Source organism: Selaginella moellendorffii, unplaced genomic scaffold, assembly GCF_000143415.4.
Source record: "Selaginella moellendorffii unplaced genomic scaffold, v1.0 SELMOscaffold_109, whole genome shotgun sequence".
Classification (NCBI taxonomy): Eukaryota; Viridiplantae; Streptophyta; class Lycopodiopsida; order Selaginellales; family Selaginellaceae; genus Selaginella; species Selaginella moellendorffii.
Window position 1 is genome coordinate 302,527 of NW_003314370.1, and position 27,756 is coordinate 330,282.

At 47.8% G+C, this 27,756-nt stretch overlaps 8 protein-coding genes across 9 annotated transcripts; 6 read left to right on the top strand and 2 right to left on the bottom strand.

Moving 5' to 3' along the window:
• Window positions 1-2,581: 2,581 nt before the first annotated feature.
• On the top strand, window positions 2,582-5,696 carry LOC9631548 (probable auxin efflux carrier component 1c). 2 transcript variants are annotated; one of them, XM_024664274.1, is made up of 6 exons: window positions 2,582-3,955; window positions 4,055-4,340; window positions 4,405-4,490; window positions 4,582-4,739; window positions 4,961-5,037; window positions 5,169-5,696. In XM_024664274.1, exons 1-6 carry the CDS (start codon window positions 2,752-2,754, stop codon window positions 5,233-5,235), a joined length of 1,878 nt encoding a protein of 625 aa, XP_024520042.1. In that variant the 5' UTR covers window positions 2,582-2,751; the 3' UTR covers window positions 5,236-5,696. The 2 variants fall into 2 exon arrangements, with proteins under 2 accessions (XP_024520042.1, XP_024520041.1); XM_024664273.1 differs by having other exon boundaries at window positions 4,961-5,275.
• Window positions 5,570-7,078, bottom strand: LOC9631549 (transcription antitermination protein NusB). The gene is made up of 8 exons (XM_024664276.1): window positions 6,787-7,078; window positions 6,654-6,730; window positions 6,466-6,591; window positions 6,353-6,407; window positions 6,202-6,289; window positions 6,022-6,120; window positions 5,684-5,937; window positions 5,570-5,630 (listed from the first exon to the last, which is right to left on the bottom strand). The coding sequence occupies exons 1-7, from the start codon at window positions 7,056-7,058 to the stop codon at window positions 5,752-5,754; spliced, it is 903 nt and encodes a 300-aa protein (XP_024520044.1). The 5' UTR covers window positions 7,059-7,078; the 3' UTR covers window positions 5,570-5,630; window positions 5,684-5,751.
• Window positions 7,079-7,718: 640 nt separating this feature from the next.
• On the top strand, window positions 7,719-9,137 carry LOC9662438 (pentatricopeptide repeat-containing protein At2g35030, mitochondrial). The gene has a single exon (XM_002990456.2). The coding sequence runs from the start codon at window positions 7,719-7,721 to the stop codon at window positions 9,135-9,137; it is 1,419 nt and encodes a 472-aa protein (XP_002990502.2).
• Window positions 9,121-13,605, top strand: LOC9631550 (protein translocase subunit SECA1, chloroplastic). The gene is made up of 20 exons (XM_002990457.2): window positions 9,121-9,704; window positions 9,763-9,835; window positions 9,893-10,099; window positions 10,157-10,260; window positions 10,312-10,491; window positions 10,542-10,760; window positions 10,815-10,928; window positions 10,979-11,092; window positions 11,147-11,314; window positions 11,369-11,544; window positions 11,596-11,668; window positions 11,719-11,865; window positions 11,916-12,011; window positions 12,059-12,127; window positions 12,178-12,279; window positions 12,335-12,586; window positions 12,642-12,709; window positions 12,780-12,897; window positions 12,955-13,194; window positions 13,455-13,605. The coding sequence occupies exons 1-20, from the start codon at window positions 9,228-9,230 to the stop codon at window positions 13,533-13,535; spliced, it is 3,078 nt and encodes a 1,025-aa protein (XP_002990503.2). The 5' UTR covers window positions 9,121-9,227; the 3' UTR covers window positions 13,536-13,605.
• A 120-nt stretch (window positions 13,606-13,725) lies between these two features.
• LOC112342455 lies at window positions 13,726-14,163 on the top strand. The gene has a single exon (XM_024664300.1). It carries the CDS (start codon window positions 13,726-13,728, stop codon window positions 14,161-14,163), a length of 438 nt encoding a protein of 145 aa, XP_024520068.1.
• Window positions 14,164-14,387: 224 nt separating this feature from the next.
• LOC9631551 lies at window positions 14,388-16,208 on the top strand. The gene is made up of 6 exons (XM_002990458.2): window positions 14,388-14,744; window positions 14,799-14,948; window positions 15,010-15,265; window positions 15,321-15,539; window positions 15,597-15,739; window positions 15,800-16,208. The coding sequence occupies exons 1-6, from the start codon at window positions 14,415-14,417 to the stop codon at window positions 16,100-16,102; spliced, it is 1,401 nt and encodes a 466-aa protein (XP_002990504.2). The 5' UTR covers window positions 14,388-14,414; the 3' UTR covers window positions 16,103-16,208.
• Window positions 16,209-20,430: 4,222 nt separating this feature from the next.
• On the bottom strand, window positions 20,431-26,450 carry LOC9662440 (CHD3-type chromatin-remodeling factor PICKLE). The gene is made up of 32 exons (XM_024664271.1): window positions 26,247-26,450; window positions 26,036-26,194; window positions 25,849-25,986; window positions 25,596-25,756; window positions 25,376-25,540; window positions 25,110-25,324; window positions 24,955-25,053; window positions 24,767-24,906; window positions 24,512-24,718; window positions 24,355-24,462; window positions 24,252-24,302; window positions 24,092-24,191; window positions 23,886-24,028; window positions 23,740-23,837; window positions 23,547-23,685; window positions 23,304-23,473; window positions 23,179-23,245; window positions 22,999-23,121; window positions 22,838-22,947; window positions 22,706-22,787; window positions 22,465-22,662; window positions 22,294-22,414; window positions 22,129-22,237; window positions 22,006-22,080; window positions 21,895-21,956; window positions 21,772-21,848; window positions 21,593-21,723; window positions 21,288-21,540; window positions 21,114-21,228; window positions 20,983-21,056; window positions 20,687-20,918; window positions 20,431-20,624 (listed from the first exon to the last, which is right to left on the bottom strand). The coding sequence occupies exons 2-31, from the start codon at window positions 26,180-26,182 to the stop codon at window positions 20,694-20,696; spliced, it is 3,903 nt and encodes a 1,300-aa protein (XP_024520039.1). The 5' UTR covers window positions 26,183-26,194; window positions 26,247-26,450; the 3' UTR covers window positions 20,431-20,624; window positions 20,687-20,693.
• On the top strand, window positions 26,234-27,707 carry LOC112342456 (pentatricopeptide repeat-containing protein At1g15510, chloroplastic-like). Its single transcript, XM_024664301.1, has 2 exons — window positions 26,234-27,547; window positions 27,663-27,707. The coding sequence occupies exons 1-2, from the start codon at window positions 26,234-26,236 to the stop codon at window positions 27,705-27,707; spliced, it is 1,359 nt and encodes a 452-aa protein (XP_024520069.1).
• The last annotated feature ends 49 nt before the right edge of the window (window positions 27,708-27,756 follow it).

Sequence of the window (27,756 nt, forward strand, 5' to 3'; positions counted from 1 at the left end):
GATTTACTCGCTCAACCTTTTTAACACACAATTCAACATTTAAGAAGGGAAAATCAATAGAAATGTTTACACTCTTAAAGAAATATATAAACTCTTCAATAACAACAGTAAAATAAAGGATTTGAGTAATACTTACAAATGGGGACAGACATTCAATCTAAAACTTTAGCTAAAGTGATTTAACTCTTGGAACAAAGGAATACTCAACACTAAAATTGTTCAAATACTTTGCCAATGAAACAAAAGCAAGATTTTTAACTTCATGCGCATAATTAACATCTAGATTAGTATGATGAGGACATAAAACACTCAACCTAATACCAAACTGAAAATGAGAATCATAAGAGTCACAAATGATTAACGTATTAAAAAAAAAACACTATAGATAAGGAAGAAACACTAAAAATACAAGAAAATGGCTCAAGCTGAGAAATAAGAAAAAGTTAGGAAAGAGCAAAAGGTAAAAAAGGAGAATCAGATGGTAAATTAAAGGATTGATACTTATCCCATGAAATGTTTTTGTCTCTAAAGTTATCTTTATAATAATTAAGTTCCTCATTACAATCATTTGAGCTGATACATATTGTCTTCCCATAAACTCAATCCTTGAACATTCTCTAAGAATTAAACTGCATTATCCATAACTTGTTAATTAATGTCACGATCACGCTCCACATTAACAGGAGACAGCAAAACACCAAGAATAAAACAAGCCATATATTCCATGCACTCACATAATACAATTAAGTTTATACTTTTTAAATGTCAATTAGTCCCAAAGTCTTTTTTGTTTTCTAAAATATACTATATATTTTAGGTTTTATTTATTTATATTAATCTTATATTTATAAATTATTTATACACTTTGTTAAATTGTATTTTAGTTTATTTATAATATTTCTTAATTATTTTTAATTGTAAATAATTTTAATCATATAAGCTATTAAAAGTCTCTATATACTTATTCTTTGAAGTATTTTTATCACTGTTGCTTTTTTCTATACTCAGTGTTTCTATTATAACTTTGAACCACAGTAGAAGTTGTATTTAGATTTTGGATACGAAGTAAATAAGTATTAAATTTGAAAGAGACTAAGTATTTGACAATTTGGCAAAGCATGCCATATAAAATACTAGTTATTTCCTTATTAAAATAATTTTTATAGTGATTTATTCATTAGGAAAGAAAAAAGACTTTAGTATAAATTAGTTGTAGCAAAATCATGCTAAGTATGAATTTGAAGCTTCTCATTATCTTATACTAAGTTTATATTGTTTAAGCTAAAACAAAACTGTTTCAATATTTAGGAAAGATGAGTAATCAAACTAAGGATTACAAGATGTAGTAAATGATTATGTATTTATGTTATAGTTTTAGTACTAAAACTATAACTCTTTTAAAGTTATTTTATTACATAAAAACTAGTAGTTTTATACTATTATCTAGAATCGTAATTATATTTTATAACTATTTTGCCAATGTCTAGATGCTACCAAACCCAAAAATTCAATTGGACTCTAAATAAGAAAACATATTGAAATGTGAACTTGTAATTTCAAGGAAAAGCAAACCAGAAAGTTTGCTTGCTGGCTGCTGCAACCTCCATCATTCCGTACACAAATGCGGCATGGGCCAGTGTCGGCCAGCCAGACCCATCCATGTCCCCCTGTCCTCTTCACCATGGCATGTTCGCATGATATGCGGCACGCCCCCTGCCACGTGTCAGGCATGGTGCCGCCACCCGACATTACATCACTGACATTCTCACGTGCAGGGGGCAACAAGATTCCCCCGGACCGCCACCTTTTTCCATTTAGGGTTAGATTAGGGCTTCGTGATGGGTTCTTTTCCGCTTAAAATACAATGGCGGAGGTAAAAGGTATAAAACATCGAGCACAATGCAATCGAGTGGTATGGGCCTGGGGAATATACCCACACGCACACGGGGAATAATTTTCTCTTGCGGGTTGATTACACGTAATTATGGGTTGTGGAGCACGCCTGACTGTTCTCTGGAACTTTAGTGTGTAGTGTAGGTGGGTATCTCTACTGTGCAAATACATCTAAGCGTTCTTGGTGGAGTGGGCTTTGATATTTTCTTTTTTCTAAAGCCGTGGAAGTAAAGAGCAGCTCTAGTTTATTGCGTATAGAGTTTTATATGGTTTTGGTCGTAGAAAATTGCAACTATATATAAATTTAGTGTGAGCGCTGTAGTGTGCTTGATGATGGATTGGGGGACAGCGTGTGGTAGCTTTTGGGGCGTTGAGCTTCTTCGCCGCAACCGTCTTCTTCCATTTGATTCGCTCCTCGCATCGTCTCGCTAGTTTTTAGCAGCGTTTTCTCCCACTTTTTTTTTTCACGTCCTTGTTCTTCTTCTTTTTCTACTTGGATGGAATCCAATTGCGCTGCTAACGAGCTGCTCGTTGGAGGAAGCGACGCGAGCTCCTGGGAGGGAGCAAGCAAGCGCAAGCACGAGAGCGAGGCAGTCAGGAGTGGTAGTCAGTCGTTTTGCTCTTCTCGAGTTCCTTCTTCCCGAGAAATCTAAGGAATGATTCGAAAGCTTACTTGGAGTGGAGAGAAGTCGCCGGATTGGACAAGAGTTCCTTTTCTTTCCTCTTCTCAGCTTCTGTAGAAGATCGAGCGACCGAGTCGTAGAGCGAGCGAGTGTCAAGAAAGTCCTGCTCAAAGAGCACTGGTAAGTAAGCGCAAAGAAGAAGATCCGAAGGAAGAAAAGAGAAGAACCTTTCACGATGATCAGCGCGCACGACTTCTATGTGGTGATGAGCGCCGTGGTGCCGCTCTACGTCGCAATGATCCTGGCCTACGGCTCCGTCCGGTGGTGGAAGATCCTCACTCCGGATCAATGCGGCGGCATCAATCGCTTCGTGGCGATCTTCGCGGTCCCACTCCTCTCCTTCCAGATTCTCGCCACCAACGATCCTTACAAGATGAACGCGCAGTTCATCGCCGCCGACGTCCTCCAGAAGCTGGCCATTCTCGCGGTTCTTCTCGTCTGGTGCCGCTACTCCAACAATGGAAGCATGGAGTGGACTATCACTCTCTTCATGCTGGCCACGCTTCCCAACACTCTGGTCATGGGGATCCCTTTGCTCGCAGCGATGTATGGCACCGAGTCTGGAAGTCTCGTCGTCCAGGCAGTGGTCCTCCAATGCATCATCTGGTACACGCTGCTGCTCGTCTTCTACGAGTACCGCAGTGCCAGGAACCTCATCCGGGACCAGTTCCCCAAGACCGCTGCGTCCATCGTCTCCTTCAAAGTCGACTCGGATGTAGTCTCTCTGGATGGAAACAGAGAGCCCATCCAGGCCGACGCGGAGATTGGTGACGACGGTAAGATTCACGTCACTGTGCGGCGCTCCACTGCTTCCAGGCACGACCTCTATCCTCCTTCTCCCATCGCGTCCTCGAAAGCTCTCACGCCGCGGCCTTCCAATCTCACCGGAGCTGACATCTATTCGATCCACTCCTCGAGGAACATGACCCCGCGGGAGTCCAGCTTCAACCACGCCGAGTACTACTCCATGATGATGATGATGCCGGCTTTCAACAATCCACCACCACCGCCGCCGCCGCCGCCACCTCGCCACTCGAGCTTCACTGCCTCGGATATCTACTCGCTCCATTCTTCCAGGGGGCCGACGCCGAGAACTTCCAACTTTAACATCGAAGAGCAGCACCGGCCGTCGACAAAGTCCGCTCCTCCACCGTCTCGGATGATTCCTCCTCCTGTTCCTGCTCCACCCCCTGCCCCTGCTCCTCCAGCTCCAGCTCCAGCTCTCAATGCTGCTGCCAGCAAGAACGACCTCGTCCATATGTTCGTGTGGAGTTCCAGCGGCTCTCCAATTTCCGAAGGCAATGTCCGAATGCTCAACGATGACTTCCGCTCCAACAATAACAAGGACGTCCGGCTTCTCGTAGGTGACGATGACGATTGTAAGTTTCCAAAGTTTTCGTTTCTCGCGCACCACCATAGCCGACTGATGGCCTGTGCTCTGTTTTTTTCTCCTGTCCGGTGTTTATGTCCATCTCCAGCAACGGCAACAGCAGCGTCCGGAGCTCCTCACGACTTTAGCTTCGGTCACGCTGGAGGAGTGGACGAGGGCAACAGCAGCACCAACATTCCTGCTCGAAATTCCAGCTCCGGCTTGGAAATGCCTCCGAAGAACAGCAGCAACCTCGCGGACGATCAGCCGACCGAGATGCCCTCTGTTGGTGTCATGACCCGGCTCATCGTGGACATGGTGTGGAGAAAGCTGATCCGCAATCCCAACACGTACTCCAGCTTGCTCGGCCTCGGCTGGGCTCTCGTCGCCTACAAGTAAGTGCAAGTTTTCTTCCACTTCGTTGCTCATCCTTCCGTCTCTTGTCGCTGTTTCTGGAAGGTGGCACGTCAGGATGCCGGCTATCATCGACAACTCCATCCAAATCTTATCCAAGGCCGGACTCGGAATGGCCATGTTCAGCTTAGGTACTGGCTCTCTTCTCTTTCACCCTGCTGTGGTTTTCCATCCTGCGAGCTTGTTTGATCGAGGGAGTATCTTCTCTTGGTTTTGTTGCAGGCCTGTTCATGGCATTGCAGAAGCGCATTCTGGTGTGTGGCACATCAATGGCGTTGTTCGGGATGGTGGTACGCTTTGTAACAGGCCCTGCGGTAATGGCAGCAACTTCCATAGCTGTCGGCCTCAAAGGTGTCAATCTCCACGTCTCTATAGTACAGGTATACCCCCGTTTCCATCCTTCCAGCACAGCTTCCACTTCTCCTTCCTTCTTCGAAAAGTAGCTCTCCATCTCTCTTCCAAGTTCCGTTGTCTTTCCTCGTTCTTCGCTCTTCCAAGTCGTGTTCTTCTCTAGCTGGCCCGCTTCTCGCTGCCTCCATGTCCGTCTTCTCGTCTAGCCCGCTAACTCTTGACTTGGATTTCGGAAAAACAACGCTTTCAGGCCTCGCTTCCCCAAGGCATTGTCCCATTCGTCTTCGCGAAGGAGTACAACGTGCATCCAGACGTCCTCAGCACAGCGTACGTACTTTCTCCTTTTCCTCCTCCCTCCCTTCTCTGTGCCCCCCCGCACCACACACACTGTGTGTGCATTCAATTCTCTCTCAACTCACACTGCCCGCCTGTTGCATCTGTGTGTACCTCTCTGCCAGGGTGATATTCGGCATGCTGGTGGCCTTTCCCATCACAATGCTCTACTACGTGCTCCTGGGCCTGTGAGGGAGAGTGGCGTGAATTCATCACCTCCAAACATTTCTCTCAACTTCTCAACCGATCGCTGCTTTACTGCCGCTGCTGCTTTTGTAAGTGTCTGCCGACTATAACTTACGGACGATCGATGGAGCTGGCTGGCTGGTTGGCCGCTTTGGCTGGCTCCAGCTCGATTCAACTTGTTTTCAGCCCAAGAGTTGAAGGAGCTGCTGGTGTCCGACTCATATTCACCCCCCGTGGTGTCTGCTATAATTTTTGTTGGAGCGAGCACCAACTGGAGATTCAGCTGCCAGAGATCCAAGTAGCTAGCTAGAAAACAACCGTCCTTGTGTCTGCTTGTAGCTAGTAGCAAAGCATGGCCCCCTGCTGCCTCCGTTGTACTGGCTGGCTGGCGGATGGGCCGTCTGGAAATTTTTTGAGCTCTGTAGACTTCAAAAAAGTATAACAACAAACCCACCGGAGTGCGTGCTGCGAAGCGAATCCTTCTTCCCCTTCCTCTTCTTTTCCCAGAGAAACAACTGTCAATCAGTCATCGTATTCATCCTTCCAGCCAATACTCTCGTAAAGCGAGGCGCTCGAGGATGCTTGCAGGCCCTTGGCAACAGGAGACATGTTACGGCGCGGTTGTCGGCTGCGGAAGTAATTCCCGAGGCAGCCGTTCACCACTCGTGGGGCAAAGCCATCGCAAAATCTCTTGGCAAGCTCCACGGCCTGGGTAAAACAACAAGGAAAGTTTATAAAAGTCAGAGTGAGTGAGCGGCATGAGTTTATAAAGCGAAAACAATGCACACAAACCTCGTTAATGACAATGTTTGGAGATGTCCCCAGAACCTCTATCTCTGCAATAGCCATGTGCATAATTGTTGTTTCAAGGAGTTTTCCATTGCTCTCGTCCTGACACGAAAAATGTCTTTATGAAAACTCACGTCACTTCTCGGAAAAACAAAGAAGAAAAGAGGAACTTAGCTACTCTACCTTCCATGTCGAGGGAAGAAGCTCTTTGACAACTGCTTCTTGTTTTTCCCGTCCCTCTGAGGTCGCTTTTATGATCTTCTCCGCAAGACTGCAGCATCTCAACGAGATCCAGATAAAAAAACGAGAACACAAAGTCACCTCCTTCCCATACCTTAGAACAAACTTATTGTAAACTACACAAGGATGAGCAGTTAGTAGCGCCGCATCTGCAACAAGAAAAGTGGTGCTCAGGACAAAACTTTGAGAATAAGATAGAGCTTTTACCAATTTCTGACTGTTGTTCTTGCTGGAATTCCAGTTCTTTGGCTTCGCTTTCACAGCTCACATAGAGAGGCTCGCCGCTCTTGGCGTCATGATCGTATTGGTCCAGTACCTTCTCATCAACACGCTCTAGAGAAGAACAAAAAAATATATATAAAGACCAAACATGTGGCTGGAAAGATTTTTATTACCTCTTCTAGCTTGCATTCGATCTTCTAAAACTTCCAATGGATCACTGCCAGACACCAATCCCGCATATAACACACACCTACGAACGAGAAATGGATAAGATAACCAAGGAAAACGATAACAAACTTGGCTTACAAGGAGAGCTCTCGAGCAGCTCTGGGAGAGCGAAGCCTGTGGAATTTGTCGAGCTTACCATCGCTGAGATATGAATACCTATCGCTACTCGCAGTGCTGGATTCCTTCTCGATTTCCTCCTCCATTGGTTTCCTGGGAAAATGGAGCACAGTGACTAGCTCCTCCTTGGCAACCTTCTTCGGATTAGAGATTTTGCTGCTCCTTCTGTTGCGTCCGGCGGGCTTGGAACCGCCGAGACGCATGAGCGGCATCTGCATTTGAGCCAGCGCCATGCCCTCTATCAAAGCCCTATACCCAGGAACCCTAATTCCCGCACAAATTTGTAATTATCAGCTTAAAGCGTACTTGCTAACTTAGTTTGTTTGGGCAAGCATGTAATTTGCATGGGGATTATTCCGTTCCCCTTTCAAGAAGGGTCTAAGCTGTGAGAAGAGATGCTTGGTGCTGATTTCGTGCTTGTCAAATCTATCTCATGAGCGGTCATCAAGCATTCCCTCTACATTTTGCTAGAAATCTAAATACATGTGAATGATGAACCCTAAATCCCATTTCATATGCGCAGCGAGCGCGGGATCTATCTCTCCAACCTTGCCATCCAGAGGCACGGCAGATGCTGCGACATCCAAGAGGCCTTCCAGGAGTTCCACGCCATGAGCGCTCGAAACGATTTCTCGTGGAGGCTCCTCCTTGGCGCGTGTCTCGGCCAGGGCGATGACGCTTGCCTGGGCGCGGCCATGGACACCTTCCGCCGGATGCCCCTCGCGGATGCCATCTCCGGCACGGCATTGCTTGGCAGGCTCGCGCGGGGCCGCGGCGTCACGATCGAGCAAACTCTCGCTTTCTTCGATGATCTTCCACTGCGCGATCTCGTGTCCTGGAATTGCGTGCTGGGAGTCCTCGAGCTCGATCATGCTGGGCTTGTTTTCCATAGGATGCCGCAATGGAACTTGGTGTCCATGAATTCGCTCTTGGCGGCATTTGTGGAGAGGAAATCTGAGCTTGGTGCTCGTGATTTCTTCGCGGTGATGCCATCTAGGAACATCATCTCCTGGACGACGATGATTCGCTGCGGCACAGATTGCCGCGCTCTGTTTGATCGAATTCCAGCGAGAAATCTTGTGTCATGGAACGCAGCGCTCACGGAATTTGCAAGATTGGGGGATTCCAATCTCGTGTGTGGGCTCTTTGATCGAATGCCGGAGAGGGATCTCGTTTCCTGGACGACCCTTCTCGCGGCTCTCGCGGAAGAAAGCGCCAGTGATCTCCTCAAGATCTTCGCCAGGATGCCACTTCACGATCTAGTTTCTTCCACTGTGGCGATCTCTCGCCTCCCGACGGATGAAGTACTGCGAATTCTTGAATCCATGCCGATCCATGATGCCGCTCCTTGGAATGCGATCTTGGGTTCTTACTTGCGCGATGGAGATCGATTGAGCGCCTACAGGCTCTTTGATCGGATGCCTCTGCGAAATCTAATCTCTTGGAATACGCTCCTTACAGCATCCATCGAAGAAGGAAGTTCCCCATTGGAAAGAATATTCCACTCCATGCCCAAGAGGAATAGCGTCTCTTGGAACGCTCTTCTTGCAGCATATGCCCAAAGAGGGCAAATGTCCCAGGCAGCGAACGTCCTGGATTTAATGCCGGAGAGATCCGTTGTATCGTGGACGGTCATGATCCTAGCCTGCTGTGCGTGCGTGGATTCCGCCACGTGGATGCTCCAGAGCATGCCAGCGCACAGCCTAGTGACGTGGACAACTATGCTTGCGGTATATGCCCAGTTGGGGCATCCAGATCGTGCGAAGATTTTGTTTGACAAGATGCCGTACAGGGATCTCGTCTGCTGGAACACACTAATCGCTGCGTACGGGCATGGCGGGGAGGTCGATCTTGTGCCTCGCGTCTTCGATTTGATGCCAATGCGCGACTTAATCGCGTGGTCGGCTTGTATCGCCGCGAATTCCTGCTGTGGGCGGCTTTGGGATTCCTTTAGCCTCTTCTGGGCGATGGTGCTCCAGGGAATCGCGCCCAATGAAGTGGTTCTTCAATGCATTCTCTCGTGCTGTAGTCACGCAGGGGATCTCGACGCTGGGATCCATTGCTTTCGATCGATGATCGTGGATCACGCATTGGATCTTTCAAAAGAACACTATAGCTGCATTGTCGATCTCCTCGGCCGCGCTGGACAATTAGGGCCCGCGCGCGATCTCCTAGAACACATGCCATTCGTCCCCGACGTGGAATGGACGAGCTTAACGATCCACCACTATTCGTCGCACACGTGGCGGGCGGGCAAATGGAGCCTAATCCTGCCACCTGGACAAATCGTATTGGATGCTGCGTTTGCTTGAGCAAGCGAAGAACATCAAAGATTTTGGGCGTGGATATTTCTAGGGATGAGGATGTAGGTTACAGAGCGCGATTGAATCGATCCTCCCGCGATGGCGGCAGCGGCGAAGATGAAGCTGGGATTCTCGGGCGGTAATCAGGTGAGCGCGCCGTCATCATCCTGCTGCCTGGGATGCGTCTCGACGACGGTCGCCGTGACTTCCCATCACTGCTCATCGAATTTCCCTCAATGCGCCACGGGAAGCAGTGGATTTCAGCTGGATTCTTCTTCGGCATTCTTGCCATTTGGAAGATTGAGGCGTGGCTCGGATTCCCTGCTTCAAGCTGCGGCCCGCAGGCGATGCGCTCATCACGTAGCAGCAGCAGCGTCACTCGGGGGCCTCCTTGGAGGGCTGTTTAAAAGCGAAGACGTCGGGGAAAGCACTCGCCAAAAGTTTGCTTCCACAGTGGATGCTATCAATGCAAAGGAGCCACAAATGGAGGGATTGTCCGATGAAGCGCTTCGAAACAAAACTGGGGAATTGAAAGCGCGAGTCGCGGCTGGAGAATCGCTTGATAGTGTCCTCCCGGTAAGGATGAGCAAAACATTTTTGTTTGAATGCTAGTGTTTCTGAGCGTGATTTGCAGGATGCCTTCGCAGTTGTCCGGGAAGCGTCTAAGCGAGTGCTAGGATTGCGACCTTTTGATGTCCAACTTATTGGTAAGCAATGGATAAATCAAGTGTGGTCTCCTTGACAGTTTCGTGTTCTTCTTTCAGGTGGCATGGTTCTTCACAAGGGTCAGATTGCTGAGATGAAAACTGGAGAAGGAAAAACTCTTGTTGCTGTTCTTCCAGCATATTTGAATGCTTTAAGCGGCCAAGGTGTTCATGTCGTGACGGTAAACGACTACTTGGCCCGTCGAGATGCTGAATGGGTCGGCCAAATTCCTCGATTCCTGGGTTTAAAAGTTGGTCTCATTCAACGTAGGTAATGGTGTATACAAACTACATTGCGTTGCTAATGTTTGCAGCATTTTTCAGAGGGAATGGATAGTGCGGAGCGAAGAACAAACTACGGCTCTGATATAACTTATGTTACGAACAGTGAGCTCGGCTTTGATTACTTGAGGGACAATTTGGCGCTGGTATAATTCCCTTCAGCCTTATAAATTGTTACTAACAATTTGCATTTTCAGAGCCCAGATGATCTTGTGTTACCGAGTTTCAATTTTTGCGTCATTGACGAAGTGGACTCTATATTGATAGATGAAGCTCGAACACCGCTTATAATTTCTGGTCCTGCAGAGAAGCCCACCGATAGATACTACAAAGCTGCCAAAATAGCTGCGGCATTTGCGCGAGATGTTCACTACACGGTATTTGCTGTGCGTGTTTTCAATTTGTTATCAAAGCTGCTGCTTTACAGGTTGACGAAAAGCAAAAGTCAGTCCTAATCACGGAAGAAGGATATGAAGCAGCCGAAGAAATCCTAGATGTTAAGGACTTATATGACCCTCGGGAACAATGGGCATCTTATGTTATCAACGCCATCAAAGCAAAAGAACTGTTTCTGAAAGACGTAAACTACATAGTACGTGGTGAAGACGTCCTCATCGTTGACGAATTTACGGGGCGTGCACTTCCGGTATGTAGATTATTTGCGCATACTTGTCATGCTAAACTGGTAAGCATTTGTCAGGGTAGAAGGTGGAACGATGGTCTCCATCAAGCTGTGGAAGCTAAAGAATCGTTACCTGTGCAAAATGAGACGGTTGCATTAGCTTCCATAAGCTACCAGAACTTCTTCTTGCAGGTTTGTTTCGACTTGCACCGAATTTGCTGCAAGACCCGACTTTTTTGCAGTATCCCAGGCTATGTGGAATGACTGGAACGGCAGCAACGGAACGGTCTGAGTTTGAAAAGATTTACAAACTTTCCGTCGCTGTGGTCCCAACAAACAGGGCTATGATAAGAAAGGTTTGACTCCAACTTCCATATGTTTTCACAAGCACAAAATTCTCTGTTTTGCAGGATGAATCTGATGTGGTTTTTCGAGCGGTTACAGGAAAATGGACAGCTGTTGTCGTTGAAATCTCACGCATGCACAAAGCAGGCCGTCCCGTATTGGTTGGTACCACAAGTGTTGAACAAAGTGAATCTTTGTCGAAACAATTATCCGAAGCTAATATTCCTCACCAAGTAAGTTCCAGCTTCCAATCTTTGTGAACTTTTAATAAGCTCTTTTCTATACAGATATTGAATGCAAAGCCAGAGAATGTAGAGAGGGAATCTGAGATCATTGCACAGAGTGGTCGAGTAGGAGCTGTCACCTTAGCAACGAATATGGCCGGTCGTGGGACAGATATTATTCTTGGCGGGAATGCCGACTTTATGTCCAAAATCAAACTGCGGGAGATGCTCATGCCAAAGTACGTACTCCAGAATCTGTGTCCGGTTGGATTTCTTATCCTTGACTGCAGGGTTGTTATACTAAGTGACGATGAGATTGCTTTTCAAAAGAAAAAGAAGATTCCCACAAGAAAATCATGGATGGTATGTCTTAGTTTTTCCTCGTGCTGAAAAAAGTGTTGTGTTTACTACAGGCAAACGAAAATCTGTTTCCTTGCAAACTTTCTGAGAATTCATCATCTCTAGCTGAAGCAGCAGTACAAGCTGCTGTCGAGTCTTGGGGCAAGAAAAGTTTGTCGGAGCTTGAGGCAGAGAACAGGCTTTCTTACGCTTGCGAAAAGGTAAATTGTGGATACGTTATGTGTTGAAGGTGCTAATCGGCCGCATGTAGGGTCCGACCGAGGACGCTGTTGTTGCAAAGTTGCGAAACGCATTTCAAGCCATATCAGCCGAGTACAAAGCATACACCGAGGACGAAAGGAAGAAAGTTAGAAGCCAAAGTTTTCATGATTTGTCCTCATAGTTTTCTTGCAGGTTGTTGCTGCAGGTGGCCTTCACGTGATAGGCACAGAGCGCCACGAATCACGAAGAATTGATAATCAGGTATAGTAACCTTAGATGTTCTCTGCATAACGCCCCATCCTTTGTTACAGTTGCGCGGCCGCAGTGGTAGGCAAGGTGATCCAGGAACATCAAGATTTTTCTTGAGTCTAGAAGATACCATATTTCGGATATTTGGCGGTGAAAGGATAAAGGTGAGGTAGTTGTCATTTTGTAGATCTTGACAAATGCTTATTTTGGTGTTATCAGGCTTTGATGACAGCTTTCCGAATCGAGGATTTGCCGATCGAGTCAAAAATGCTCACGAAATCGCTGGACGAGGCTCAAAGAAAAGTCGAAAACTATTATTTTGAAGCCCGTAAACAGCTGTTCGAATACGATGAGGTGCTGAATAGTCAACGTGATCGTGTCTACACGGAACGTAAGCGTGCTTTGCTATCAAAGGATTTGCAGCCGCTTATGATGGAGTACTCTCAACTGACAATGGATGACATTCTCAATGTACGTTTGCGTAGAGTTAATTCTTTTACTTACGTTTTTTACTGTCTCCGTGCAGGCCAACATTAGCGACGAGCTTCCAAAGGAAGAATGGGATTTAGAAGGTCTAGCATCAAAAGTCAAGCAGTGAGTTTTTACTTTCTTTTCGAGAACTTTCCTTTTATCTATCGTAACGCTCAACACATCTGCACTGCAGATACTGCTTTCTCCTGGATGACTTATCTGTTGAAGTGCTACTAAAAAATGCTGATACAATTGAGAGTTTGCGGGAGTATTTACATAAGCGCGGCCGTGAGGCATACCTTGAAAAGAGAGTACGTATCCAAAACTGGGAGTCACTGAGATTTCTCACACCCTCGTGCTGTTTGCAGGCTGATGTTGAGAAACAAGCTCCAGGTCTAATGCACGAAGCTGAGCGATACTACGTTCTTACTCAAGTGGACAAGCTGTGGAAGGAACACCTCCAAGCTTTGAAGTTTATCCAACAAGCAGTTGGACTCCGAGGCTATGCTCAAAGGGACCCGCTCATCGAGTACAAGCTAGAAGGCTACAATCTTTTCCTGGACATGATGGCTCGTATCCGTCGCAACACCATTTACTGCGTCTATCAAGTAAGCTCGTCTATCCTTTTCATGCTCCTTCGTTTTGGACTTCCATTTTGTCTGTATGTATGAAGAGCATCCACGCGATAGTGATTGCTTGATCCGTGTTCCTCACATTCTCTTGTGTTGTATGTTCTAGTCTACATTACACCTTCGCTCTCCCAGCTTTTGATTGTTTCATTGCATTTTTCGTTTCTTTGGAGCTGGGTGATTGATTGATTGATCGATCAGCGAGCTGACCAATTCTTTTTCTCTTATTTTTGCATCAGTTCAAGCCAGTGATGATCGACAAAGAAACACTGGATCGATCGAAGAGCACGAAAAACGGGAAAACTGCTGCCACAGTCTGATGAGAAATAGGTGCACAGGACCGCAAGGGAAAAAATTGAAAAGATTCGCATAGATTCCGAGGATGGAATATACACAGAGTACGGTGGGCCCAAGAATGCGGTACGGCACTTTGGTGGATATGGGCGAGGGAGTTCTTCTCGGAGGAAAGCCCCCCTGTTTATTTAGGGTTCTTGGGAGGCAAGGATTGCGATGGCGGCATTGGGATGCTTTCGCGCGGTGTGCCTCCTCCACGCAGCGATCGACTGCGTCTCCGGCTGCCTGATGATCTTCTTCCTGTGGGAGCTGGCCGAATTCGGGCATGGCAAGACGACATCCAGCAAGATCCTTGGATCCACGCCCTATGATCAGCTCCTCATCGCGACCTCGGAATCCCTAGTCGGGATGCTGTTGCTCGTCATTGGCCTCCTCCTCTTCATGGTATCTTTTGTAAAAGATCGGGATTTCCAAACTTTCTTCGCCAAGGGCTGTATCGTCATTCACGGCCTCATGGTGGTGTGGAGGCTTGCGTTTGAGATCAGGGTGGAGGAGCTGGCTGGGGACTCGATCAGGCAGATGATTGGTGATTGCTTGTTGGGATCGTCATGGATCTTCTTCTTGATTTGGAATTGGAGGGAGAAATACGACTGACTTGGCCGAAATATCGATCCCAGGAAAGCATACGCTGCTCGCCCCTATCCCAGATCGGCATCTCTAGTGTTCACCCTCTCTTTCCTCCTCTTTCTACCTTCTTCTTCCTTCTTTCTTGGGCATTTACTCCAATAAGCTTGATTTTCATACATACATTCGCGATCTTTGTGTGTGTGTGATTGATCGTTTTTGGCATTCTTTCCTACCCAATGCTGTAATTTCTATCCTTTACCCTTTTTTCCTTCCTGGTTATGACATGGTTGCATTTTTGTTGTGTGACATGGCTCATTTGGGCATTGCTTTTCGTGATTCCTTTTCCCTGGTTGGAATTGATTGAATCCAGAGGTTTGGATATGGCAACTTATGGGCTTTGCTGGAAGAGTAGCTTCTTCCCATCTGCTGGGACGAGTCTAGAGCCCCTGAGTTGTAGACGCTCGTTCTTAGCACGTAGGACCGTCGTCACAGCAAGCGTTGCTAAAGACGCTGATGCTATTGGCAAGCCAAAGCGCTTCTACTGGAATGTTACGGGATTCCCCTTTCCACTGGGACCATTTCTTCAACGAAAGACAGTTCGAAAAGAGGTAAGAAAGTCATCTCTCTTTCCTTTCTGGATTTGATGATCGGCTTCTTTCTAGGTGATCAAGGACAGCATCTGGACTTTTGAGCAAGAGCAAGGGCTTGGGTTCAGCAGTATCAGCACCAACGTGCGAATGACTGTGATCAAGCTTAAGTCTGGGGGCTTGTGGGTGCATGCTCCCATTGCTCCCACCAGCGAGTGTCTCCAGGTACTCACGGTTTATTCTAGTAAGTTTCTCCATGCTCACTCACACTGTTGAAACTTGCCAGCTGCTCAAGGAGCTGCAGAAACCCATCGAGTACATCGTGCTGCCAACTTTTGCTTACGAACACAAGGTCTATGTTGGGCCCTTCTCCAGGAACTTCCCGCGGGCTCAGGTGTGGGTAACACCTGGTCAATGGAGCTGGCCTCTAAACCTGCCGCTGGAATTTTTTGGAATTTTCTCGTCTCGGACGCTACGTGACGATGGCTCGGTTCCATGGGGGAGTGAGATTGACTACAAGATTCTGAGCTCACCTGAAGTTGGTTTGCGCTGTTCCTGCTCACTCATCTTCGCATTTAACTGGAAATGGTTTTGCAGGAATTGGACCTTACGTCGAGGTTGCATTCTTCCACAAGAAGTCGAGGACGCTGCTCATGACAGACGCGGTGATTTACGTACCCGAGAGACCTCCCGAGGTTGTGAGCAGGGAAGCGCTGCTGGCATCCGCTAGAAACGGCTTGGCCGTCAAGCTGTTGAGCAAAGGCAAAGAGGTTTTGGATGAACCTGTTATTGACAACGATCGAAATCGCCAGAAAGGTGAGCATTCGTGATTCCTTGAATGAACTGGGTTGTGAAGGTTGTGGTTTGCCGCAGGATGGGAAAGAATGGTGCTGCAAATACTTTTCCTAGGCCCCTCGAACTTGCTGGAACCAGAGTACTCATTCTCTCAAGTCTCCAAGCGGCTCATTGTCTCTCCAATTGTGAAGACTCTTGTCTTTAGCAAAGTTCCTGAGAAGGTATTTCTTTTTATTTCTATGTTTTGTACGTGAACTTGACTTGGTATAGACAACGTTTAGGTGAGAGACTGGATAGATTTCATCACAGGCTCCTGGAAATTCCGGCAGATCATACCAGCACACTTCGCGGCACCCATAAGAGCTGGACCCCGGGAGCTGAGAGCGGCCTTTTCATTCATCGACGAGCTTTTGGAAGAGGAGGATGACGACGTCCTTTCGTCGCTGCGACTTGGCTTCTCGAGATTGTGGAAGAACGCGGGCAGCATTTTCTCCAGCGAAGACATGAAAACGCTGTCATCGCTGGACGAGTTCCTGGTGTCGCTACGAGTGGTAAAGAAGACGGTTTCCAGCAAACTAAGATAGTTGTTCTTCTCTCACACAGAAAGAAGAATAGAAGGTATTGTTTCTTTCGTTTACCATTACCAATAATCTTGGCAGGAGCACCTTCCATCGTCAAAATGATGGAATCTATTCGAGTCTCTCACAACAATCCTGCGCTTGGTGACGAGCGAGATAAACTTGGTGACGGTGTGGCAGTCGAGACACACCCGGAGGTTCTTGATGATCCACAGTTGGGTTCCAGGCGGAGTGGCAACCAGGCCAAAACCGATCGCCAGCCTCTCACTGTGCTGCCAGAGGAGCCGCTCCTTCTCGCTCTCTCCAATGTCGTGAAGAACCTCCCGGACCTCTGGAGCAAACAGCCTTTGCTCCACCATCATCCTCTCCAATCTCCGGAGCTCCATCGCGATCTCCTCGCCCTGTGGATGCGCGGCAAGATCGTCGCCGACGCAAAACCTGTGATCCACACCGCCAACTTCAATGCTGCTCACGCAGCGCTGGATTCTCACCCCTCTTTCTTTCATTGCACGCTTCACCCTCGCGGCCTCGGCGTGACACCCTGCCCCGGCAAAGAGATTCGCGAGCAAGACGTACGGGCAGCCGCCGCCGCCGTACTCTCCGTACGCCTCGAGCTCCATCAACTTCTCAGCGGCCCGTACGCCGGCTCCCATGTTGCCGTACGACCGGGCCGCGCCCAACAGGCTCATCCACGCCACGTCGCCGGGCACGTACGGCATTGCGTTGACCAAGTCCTCGCAGTCTTTGACCCGGCCCGCGCGGCCGAGTAAGTCAACCATGGTCAGAAAGTGGTCGCAGGTGGGGTCAACGCGGTGGTCAGAGCTCATGCTCACGAGGTAGTCACGACCGGCGTTGACCGTCCCCAAGTGGGCGCATGCCAGTAGGACGCTGGCAAAGCAAACGTGGTCAGGAGCCACGCCGTCGAGTAGCGCTAGGTGGAACGTCCGGATGGCCTCCACGTCATGCCCGTTCTGGGCATTTGCAGCCATGGCGGCGCTCCACGCCACCACGTCTTTCTCCAGCATGGAATCGAAGGTATCAGCCGCGGCAGCAATCCGGCCGGTATGGCCGTACGCCGCAACCATGCTGGTCGCGGCGACGCGGCCGTGCTGCGGCATCCGTATGAAAGCCACCTCGGCCTGCCATACGTGCCCGCCCTGGGCATTTGCAGAAACGAGTACGGTCCATGAGACGGCGTTCTTGGCGGGCATTTTGTCAAAGAGGGGCTTCACTTCTGTGGCATTGGAACACATCGATATCAAAAGCGTCCACGAAACGATGTCCCAAGAGGGCATCGTCTGGAAAACTCTTTCGCGGCAGACAGGTGAGCTCTGCGCCTGGATCAATGCATTCCAAGAGATTTCGTTCCTTTCGGGCATCGAATGGAAGGTCTCGAGGGCTTCCTGAATGCGACCATTGTTTGCAAACGCGACGACGAGAGTGTTCCAAGACGCAGCGCTCGTTAGCGGCATGAGCTCAAAAATTCTTTGCGACTGGAGTGTATGCCCGCAATGGGCATATCCGGCTGCTAACGCGTTCCACGCCACCACGTTTCTTAGCGGCATAGAGTCAAAAACACATTTTGCTTCCGTGACACGGCCTAGTTTTGCAAAAATGCTGACCATCAGCGAACAGGATACAACCGTTCGCTCCGGCAGATGACAAAACAAAACTTCTGCCTGGTCCAGATACCCACAATGGGCATATGCATTTATCATTGTGTTCATGCAAACTAGATCTTGCTCTGGCATTCTTTCAAACAATGCTCGAGCAAGACCAGAAAATCCACTCTCGGCAGTGGCTTGCAGTAAGACAGTCCAAGAGATCATATCTCTCTCTGGCATTCTTTGAAACATGTTTAACGCAAGCTGCAGATGCCCAACCTTGGCATTTAGTAGAATCACCGACGTCCAACACACACTATTTCTCTCTGGCATTCGATCGAACGCCACCTTTGCGCCGTCGGCGTCCCTGCTGTTGACGAATGCGCCAAGCATGGAACTCCACGAAAAGATGTTCTTCTGCTTGATCTCTTGGAAAACTTGAAAGGCATGATCCGAGTTTCCGAGCTTGCCATACTTGTGGATGAGAAGATTGCCGAGGTATCTGTCCGTGCCAAGGCCGCTCTCGCGAATCTGGGAGTGGAGCAAGGCAAGATTCCTGGCATCGACGCAGCACTTGATGAGGCCAACGAAGTGTTCTTGACGGTGGAGCAGTGGCATGCCTTGAAAGAACCATGCCTCTTTCACCAAGACAAGGATAAAACCATTACAAAGATAAATGGAAAGAAGCCACTTCAGTTCAAAAGTAACTTACAAGTTAGCAAGAAATGAGTTTTACACGCCTTGAGAGGCTTGTTTAGCTGCACAGTGATTTGCTACGTGAGCCTTCTTCTCTTCTGCTACCTGCTAGAAAGAAGAAAATAAATGAGGAAGAAACATAAAACCATCACGAAAAATCATACCTGACTAGCAAGTTGCGCACAATCCATGGTTTCTTCGGACTCCTCTTTGCTCGGTTTAGCCTTTACTACGGCCTTTTGGACGTCCTGTGGTTTCCTCCTGTGATGTTTTCCTTCCTGGCGTTAGAGAGTAACTGAGGATCAAACGAAACAAACCTTGCCATGTAAGATTGCACTGCCTGAGCAAAGCCAGGCTTGTACGAGAAGAGCAGCCCACGGAAGAGCTTCCCATCGATGGAGGCTTCTAGCGTGTAACCGTAGTTGAATACGTCGCTTACTCTAGCCTCGAACATCTTCTCGCCTAGCGGCTGGACGTGAGCTTGAAACTCTGTAGCAGGAGTTTGACAGGGAAAAATTGGAGAGGTCCAAGGTTTTCCGCAGATACCTCCGTGAGATGAAACCAAGCTCTTGTCCGCATCCCGTTGCTTGTCTAGCACGAATGGCGTGGCACGATACTCTTGCCGCCTTCTCTTAAGTTCCTTACGCATGGATAGCTTTGGTTCTGATGGATCTTTCTCCCTCAGCATCTCTTCACAGAAAAACGGCAACCATATTGTCAAGAATGGCAGCAACGTCAATAAAAGAAGAAGCCAACCTGTGTCGAGGAAATACATGTCATCCAGAGCTTCAAGCTCTTCGTTACATCCCCCATAGAAGAATAATATGCCTCGCTCTGCGTCCACGGAATCTCCTGCAAGGGAGAAACGTGGAGAAGGCCCGGGACCAGAGGGATTCGAAGTCGCCCAAACACCAGTCGCTACAAAATGCCCCATGAGACCAACAGGAAACAAATCTACCTACAAGTGCACGTACTTAAATCGAGAGTGTGGACGTCATTGAATAGCTTGCGATCATCGGAGAATCCTCCAAACACGACGAGATACTTTCCATGGCTGATTGTTGTGTGCCCGGCTCTTGGCATCAGCTCGGCACCAGTCGTCTTTACCTCCCGCCATGCCATTGTTTCTGGAAACGCAAATGAATTCGCAAGTTTAAAACCAGCACAATGTATGTACCTGTGTCCAGAATATGAACGTCGTTTAGATAGGCATTACCACCGTCCTCGCCACCCATGACAACAAAACAGTTCTTATAGGAAGAGCAGGTATGGCTATCCCGAGGAATAGGCGAGACTCCAGTGGTAGACATCTTCTTCCAGACAAAAGTATCTACAGGAAAAAAAAAAGTTTAGAAGAAAACAAGGAAAAATAACAGGATATTACTCGTGTTCAAAACATGGAGGTCGTTGTAGTACTCCTCCTCTGAGGGATCGCTGGATTTCCCACATCCCCCAAACACGAACAGGTTGTCACCAATGAGAGACGCGCTATGTCCTTCTCTCGGAGCAGGAACATCACCAAAAACGTCGGGTTTCCCCCAGGTGTTGGTAGCTGCATCGGATGATAAGAACAAGAAAAAAAACTCGATAGAACTCGGAGCTTACCAGTATCCAAAACAAAGAGATCGTCGAGCGGGCTGGTTCCATCAGTACCGCCAAACACATAGAGCTTAGACCCGACGGCCGTGGAGCTGTGGCTGTCCCGAGGAGAAGGGTGCGCTCCTTTCATCACAGGCTTGCTCCAGGTGTACGTCCCTGCGCGATCCCATCAAAAACATGATCAAAACCATATTTTCCGGAAAACCCAGAAGAGGAAACTTATACCAATGTCGAAGACGTGAACATCGTTGGTCTGGCACTCGTCCCGGCCGTAGCCACCGAAAATGTAGATGAGATTCCTGACCGCATTACAGGTGTGGCCCCATTTGCACCCCGGCGGCTGCTGCTGGAGCTGATCGCTGGATCGACGAGGCGCCCACTTCATCTTTACCCTAAAATACAAGTGTAAAAGAGAGACTACAGGGTTTATAGCGCTGCAAAATAGAAATCCCTCTCAATGCATTAAAAACGCAAGACTGGAGAGCAAGGAAGCAAACCGTGGACGAAAATTTCTATTTTTAATCTTGGTTCCAGCCTCGAGCACCTGGAACAAACAGGAACTTTAAGCCTCGAAAGAGAATAGCGAAGAGCAAGACCTTGATTCTAGTCGTGGTTCCAGCCTCGAGAACCTGGAACAAACAGGGACTTGAGAGACTCGAAAAAAGAATAGCGACGAGCAAGAGTGAAGAACCTTGATTCTAGTCGTCGATGACAACGTGAATCCCCTCGTTGTCCGAGACGTCGTCCCTGTCGTGAGCTCCATCCACCATAGCCTCTTCGCCTTTCACTCCCAATCCTCGTCGCATTTCCGAGCAGAGCACGTCGATCTGCCGAATGCACCTGCGCAGGCGGATGCCGGCGGATTTGTTCCCCGCGTAAGTCTGGAAGGCGTCGAGCCTGTTCTCGCTGATCATCGAGCACAACTATGGCGACACAGAGAAAGCCGTGAGCCTCTCAAACCTTTGCAAACGGAGAAACAAACACAACCTCGTTGTAATAGGCTGGGACTTTCAGCCGCTTAGGATCGTTATCCAGTGCCGTTCCCAGGACTTCTTCCGGAGCTGTCCAAAAACGAACGCGTTAGAGTTTTTTCTAGTGTCTAAATCGAAGGAACGCACTCAAAGGTGTTGGATAAGGAACAAATGTAGGTTGCGGCTTTTGGTAGGAGGTTTTTGGTCCCTCGCCAGGCTCGACGCCGCCGTTGCTGCGATTGGCCGGAATATCTTGGTCATCCTGGAACATCTCAAGTTAGAATCGCAGGGACGACGATAGGGGGGTCGAGACTCTTTTACCAGATGATATTCAGCGTTGAGTACTTTTTCCATAAGTGCGACTCGTTTCTTCACGAACTCGATAATTCTCCTGTTGAAGAACGCTTCGGCGTCGGTTAAATGATTGTCATTTTCCGGCGCGTGGCCATTAACCACGGTATCCTGAGCTTTTGGACTCGAGAATGAACCAACCGGTGGCAGCTTCAGTTCTTCACGTACAGCTGACTGTAGCCTCGCGTCTTCAACTATTTCAAGCCATTTACCATAGCCATGCCTGCAATGATTTCGTGAGCAAACAAACACTATGATCTCAAGATCAGACAAACTTGATAATAGCGTCCAGTAGATATTTATCGTGTTCCTCAGTCCAGACAGTTGTGCCCTTTAGAGCAGGGAATTTAGCATAGACTGCGTAAGAGAACAGCCTTGCCTTCGGATTCTGCGTATACTGTTTAACCTGCTAAGACTGGTGCTGTCAACCAGATGAAAAAGCCTCACAAATTACCTTGTTTGTAATAAGGTGGAGTACAGCAACTCGAACCAGCACATCTTGAATTCGAAGGCCTTCTTTCGGAACTCCATCTAAGTACATACCGTCATAAACCGTCACTTCTGTTTATTCGCTTACCAGCAAAGGTGTCTGAGTCTGTAACATCTTCTGCAATGTGCGTCAAAAAGAGGGTACCATACCTGACAGCAAGCCTATCAGAATCATCGTATAAGGTCTTGTTAGAAATACTCTTTGATCTCGTGAAGCTGCTTTTGCTTAAAATAAGGAACGAAACTGCTCCAGGTGAAGTCTCCAAGCCCAAACCTGAAGCAATAAAACCAATTTAAACGACAAGCAGGCATCTACACGAACCTCATCAAAATCTGTACAAAACGAACTCGGTGCTTTCGGCGGAATCCAAGAACTTTTAACGACTTTCCATCCCCTTCCATCAATGGCGCAGGATGTACAGTAGACTCCCCTTGTTTTTACGGAAAAGGTTAGAATTGGATACATTAAATTTCAGCATCGTCTCACCTTTCTGTTTCTTTGTCTTTTCCTCCACTGACTGTATGTACTCCGTGTCAAGTTCATCGTTGTCGTCATTCTCTGAACTACTGTAATCCATTCCCGCCAAGTCATCTTCACCGTGAACAACCTGCATTTGTGAGTCAGATTATAGGTTATTATCAATGCAAGTAAGTGAACCTGTTTCCGACTACGCTTTCCCTTCCCCATTTCTTGTTCTTGGACGTGTTTCTTCTCGAATCTCTCTTTTAAAAGGCTTTCCCAGTACTTCAACCTTTCTGTAGAGCTTAGATGCTCCGCCTCGTAGTCTGCTTCCGATTCTCTAAATGCCTCTTCTTTCCGACCTTTTCCATGGTTGACGTACTCGAAATTCGCAACCTGTTACGATTTGTTAATTCAAGGTTAGGATCAAGAGATATACCTTGAAAGCTTTCAACAAGTCGTTGTCGTCCTCATCTGTAGACATCTCATGGCCAGTCTCTACATCAGAGCGATCAAGTAGCCTGTAATATCATTATAGTTAAACACACACGTTACAGAAAATAGGGATCACCTGTCAATTGCAGAATCATCATAATGGATTTGCCAAGATTTTCCAGAATCATCGTTCTCGTCTCCAAATACACTCTTGGCACCGTACCTAAGAATGTCATCAAGTTCTTCCTAACAAAATAGCAAAGAGAATAATCAGATAGATGAGCAATTTCATCGTACCTGGTTTAGGACTTGTGTCTTCATACGGCCAACTACTAAGTGCTCCAATACCATCTTCTTTTTTGTCATTTGCATCATGCGCTCTTCGATGCTACCTCTTGTAACCAGCCTGTATATCATCACCTGCATAAAAGCTAGTAAGTTAAGTTATATCGTTTAGTCCAGCGAAGTACGATTTACCATGTTTTTTTGTCCCAAACGATGAGCACGTGCCATTGCTTGTAGGTCTGCATGAGGATTCCAGTCGCTGCGGAGGTAAAAATGCCGTCTTTGCCAGACTGACTTTGAAAAACTTAAGACCATACCTGTCGTAAATGACAACCGTGTCTGCAGTGGCCAGGTTTATTCCCAAGCCCCCAGCTCTGGTTGACAGAAGGAAACAAAATCGATTCGAATTGGGAGCATTGAACCTGTCGATGCGAATCTGCCTTTCGGCCCCTGTTACGTTCCCGTCAATGCGCTCGTAGCTCCAATTCTGAAGGGAAAAAACAAAACGAAAAACATTTAGGAACACACCATATTTATGAAAATTCAGTAAGAAAAAGTACCTTATGAGTTAAATAGTCCTCAAGAATATCAAGCATGTGTTGAAACTGAGAGTAAAGAAGAACCCGGTGCCCGCTTGCTTTTAGCTTCACCATCATTTTATCTAATAGAGAAAGTTTTCCCGAAGACTCTATTCTATGTCTGTCAGAACCAAAAAGGTAATATGAGTCGACTAGTGAGCCTAAAAACTTTTACCTGTTCTCTTCTTCCTCATTCTTGGAATCAGGTTCAATCACCATGTATGGGTGTCCACACAGCTTTCGCAACTCCATAACAACATTATTCAGAGACACCTGGGTAACTGCTGTCAGAATGAAGTGACGCACGACCAGATCATATACCTGAGGCCCTCCTCGCTTACTCAGTGCCTCATAGTTTCGAGTTAGAATTTCTTTATAAAGCTCTTTCTGCACCGAGCTCAGCTCAACACGTAGCATTAGTTCCTTCTTAGGAGGTAGCTGCTTCAGTACATCTTTCTTGACCCCTTATTTGTTGGATAACAGTTTTAGTACCAGAAAACAAATACGCAAATTAAAAAAACACTTACTTCGAAGCAAATGTGAGGCCAACATCTTATGCAGCCTGCTCACCTGTTCTTCCTGGTTAATGTCTCTAAACTCTTGCTGAAACTCTTCTAAGCTTGAAAACTGCGTTAACAAAAAAAAAGGTCCATAATAGTGAGGTTGCAGCTCAGACAAAAACGTTACCTTGCTAGCGTCGAGAAAATGCATCAAAGTAAAAAGCTCGTCCAGATTATTCTGCAGCGGCAAATGCTACGGTTGTAAAAAGATCAAAAGAAAAATAAAACACCTGCAAAGGTGTGCCAGTTAAAAGAACTCGATGATATGTCGTGTAATTTTGCAGCGTTTGGAATAACTTCGACTCTTTGCTCTTCAAACGGTGACCTTCATCCACAATCTGCAATGGCATGAGTGAGTAGTAGACAAAACAATAACAATATACTCACCAAGCACTCCCACTTGATTGATTTCAAAATGGCTGCGTCAAAAGTTATCATCTCATACGACGTTAGTAAAACATCGAATTTGATCCGATCTTGCTTCGAATGCTTTCTTTCTGAGTAGTACTTCTTCTTTGTTTTATCGGTCTTCGGATAGAAGAATTCAAACTCTCTGATAACTGACCGTGCCTTGGCATTTCCAGCATATACAACCTGCAAATAAGCACATAAGACCTCACGAGTTTTTGAACATTAACATACAATGTGTATATCCGGTGCCCAAGTGGCAAACTCCCGTTCCCAATTACGCAACGTCGATAATGGTGCTACAACAAGATGGGGGTCCGTGACTTCTTCCTGTTTCAAAGAAGCCAGAAAAGCAATGGTTTGAATCGTTTTCCCTGATTAAAGACGGTTAAGACCCATTCAAGAATATGTAATGCACATACCGAGGCCCATCTCGTCCGCAAGTATAACATGCTTCTCTTGTTGCCATGCAAAACGCAAGAAGTTCAAGCCTTCTAGCTGGTAGGGATGTAAAACACCGTCTGCTAGAACCACACACGTATGAAACAGATTTCGTTTAGAAGTCGAAAGTAAATACCTGAAAGAAAATCAGGCGTTGTCTCAAACTGAGTGAACGTTTTCTGGTGCCTAGCGGCTGTCCTCTTAGTTTTCCTTGGTCCTCTCTTGGCAATTTTCTCGTAATAGTCAATTTGAGATTGAAACTGTGCAATGTCCTCCTTTACTTCCCAGGTTGCCTCGTCGTACCCGAGTTCTTTCCACTTGACAAGATACTCCTTGGTGTTTTCAGTTTCCCTGAAAGTAATAATTTAGTGTCAATGTGCAAGAAAATCGTCGTAAACATACCTTTCGTCTATGACCCTATCAACAGTGATCCATTCCACCCGAATTGGACCTTGATCCTCGTCTGCAAGTTCTTTCATGGCCTCGCACGTTTTGTGGAAATGGTTCATTTTCATTCGCAATCCAGGATACATCCTTGACGCTCTCTCCATTTCATTCAGCGGTATCCTGTGATACTTTTTAAGAATGACGAGTGTCTATAAGCAAAAAAGGAAAGACTTACCAAGAGCAGTGAAGGTAAGACCTCGACTTCCACTTGACAAGGTAATGCTTCATCAGCTCTTCTTCTTCTTCCTTCTTGCCTTCCTCGTCTTCCTTCTCCGTAACTTTCAAGGGCCGCATTTGAGAATCTAAAATCTTTTCAATGTCTGCAAGAGGCTCCTCCTGAAAGAAACAAAAAATTCCAGCATTAGAAACGAAAAGCATTCGCGCACACTAACACAACAAGCAGCGAGAATGCTAGCTCTAGCACTCACGCATTTAGGGCATCTCCAGCTCCCTTTTGGAACAGACTTCATTGGTGGATCCAAGCACTGGAGATGATACACCGCAGTGCAAGCATCGCAGCACAAAACCTTGCCACCACTTTTGCAAATGGTGCAAAAATCTTCGCTCTACAACACACACCGTGAAATCCAGCAATCCAGGATCGAAAATCCATACCTTGCTCGACACCGCCTCCTCCAGATCGCTGTCCTCGCCGGCCCCATCCAGCTCCATTTCCCTGGAATCCTCATAGTCGTCCTCGTCCGAGGAGTCCTCGAAATACGATGCCTTCCTCTTGGCTCTCACTCTAAGCCCTTCCGCCATTGCTATCACTCCCTGGACGAAAACCTAGAACTAAAAAACAATGGAAGAAATATGAACGCCATACCTTCCAGCTCGATTGGTATCCAGAAGCTGCGATCCTTCGCCAAGGAGAAGCGCCGGATCGAAGAACAGGAGGAGGAGCTCGAAGAGGACAAGGATCGCTCCTTCTTCTCGCTGAGGAAATGCCGCGTGCTAGCCGATGCCAAGCGCCTGCATTCGCTGGTCGCGCTCCACGATCGCTCCCAAGAACCCTACCTCCACAATCTCGTCGTGCAAATGTATGGCCGATGCGGCAGCACGCGCGACGCGATCGCGGCCTTCCAAGATATTCGCGACAAGAATCTCTTCTCCTGGAATATCGTGCTTGGGGCGTGCCTGCGTAGCGGCGATGGATTGGCGGCGCTGGAGCTCTTCTGGAGAATGGATTGCGATGGATCCGTGAGGCCAAACCGGATCACGCTCCTCTGCGTCGTCCGCGCTTGCTCGATCCTGCCCCAGTCCGCTAGAATCCGGCGGATTCTCGAAGCCGTCCACTCCAGATGTGGCAGTGATGTCGCTGTGGTGAATTCTCTGCTCACGATCTATGGCCGCTGGGGAAGATTATCGGATGCCATGGCAATATTTCGGCTCCTGGGCAAGAACCGAGACCAAATCTCCTGGACTGCGATGATCACTGCGTATGCCCAGCACGGGCATCCATCCGACGCGCTGGACCTCTACCGACAGATGGATCCCAGGCTGATCGACAAGACCGCATTGATCAGCATTCTTGGCGCCTGCTCCAATCTTGGAACCCCAGGGCTCTCCCAGGGCAAGCAAGCGCACGCCCTGATCTCTTCCCGCGCCTACGACCAAATCGGCGACGCCGTGACGAGCAACGCGCTCATCAGCATGTATGCCAAGTGTGGAAGCCTCGCCGACGCCAAGGCCGTCTTCGATCGAATCCCCCGCGCGATTAGAACTGTCGTCTCCTGGAACAGCATAATCCAGGCCTACGCGCTCGCCGGACGCTTCGATCAAGCCCTGGAGCTCTACCGCGCCATGGATCTCGCCAAGAACGACGTAACATTCGCTACTGTGCTTGGCGCTTGCTGCTCGCTAGCCGACGCCCAAGACATCCACGGGCATATTCTCCATAGCCAGCGCCAACGCGAGCCTCTCACCGGTACGGCACTGGCCCAAGCGTACGGCAGGGTGGGCGCGCTACCGCTGGCCGCCGCGGCATTCCGCGACATACGCACGAAAACTACGGTCACCTGGAACACGCTGCTGGCGGCATATTCCAACCGTGGTCACGTAACCGTGGTAGCCACTCTCTTTAGAGAGATGAGCTTGGAAGGCATACAAGCCAATGCAGTGACTTTCGTGAGCCTTCTCCAGAGCTCAAACCAAAGCTTAGACGCGAGCTTTTTCTACTTCCTGGAGATGAGAAGAGAGTATGGGATTTCTCCAAGCGCCGAGCACTATGGTTGCATTGTAGACAGCCTTGGACGAGCTGGAGAGCTCGATCGAGCTCAAGAGTTGATAGAAGCTATGCCGTTTCACGAGGACGCTGTGGCTTGGATGAGCCTTCT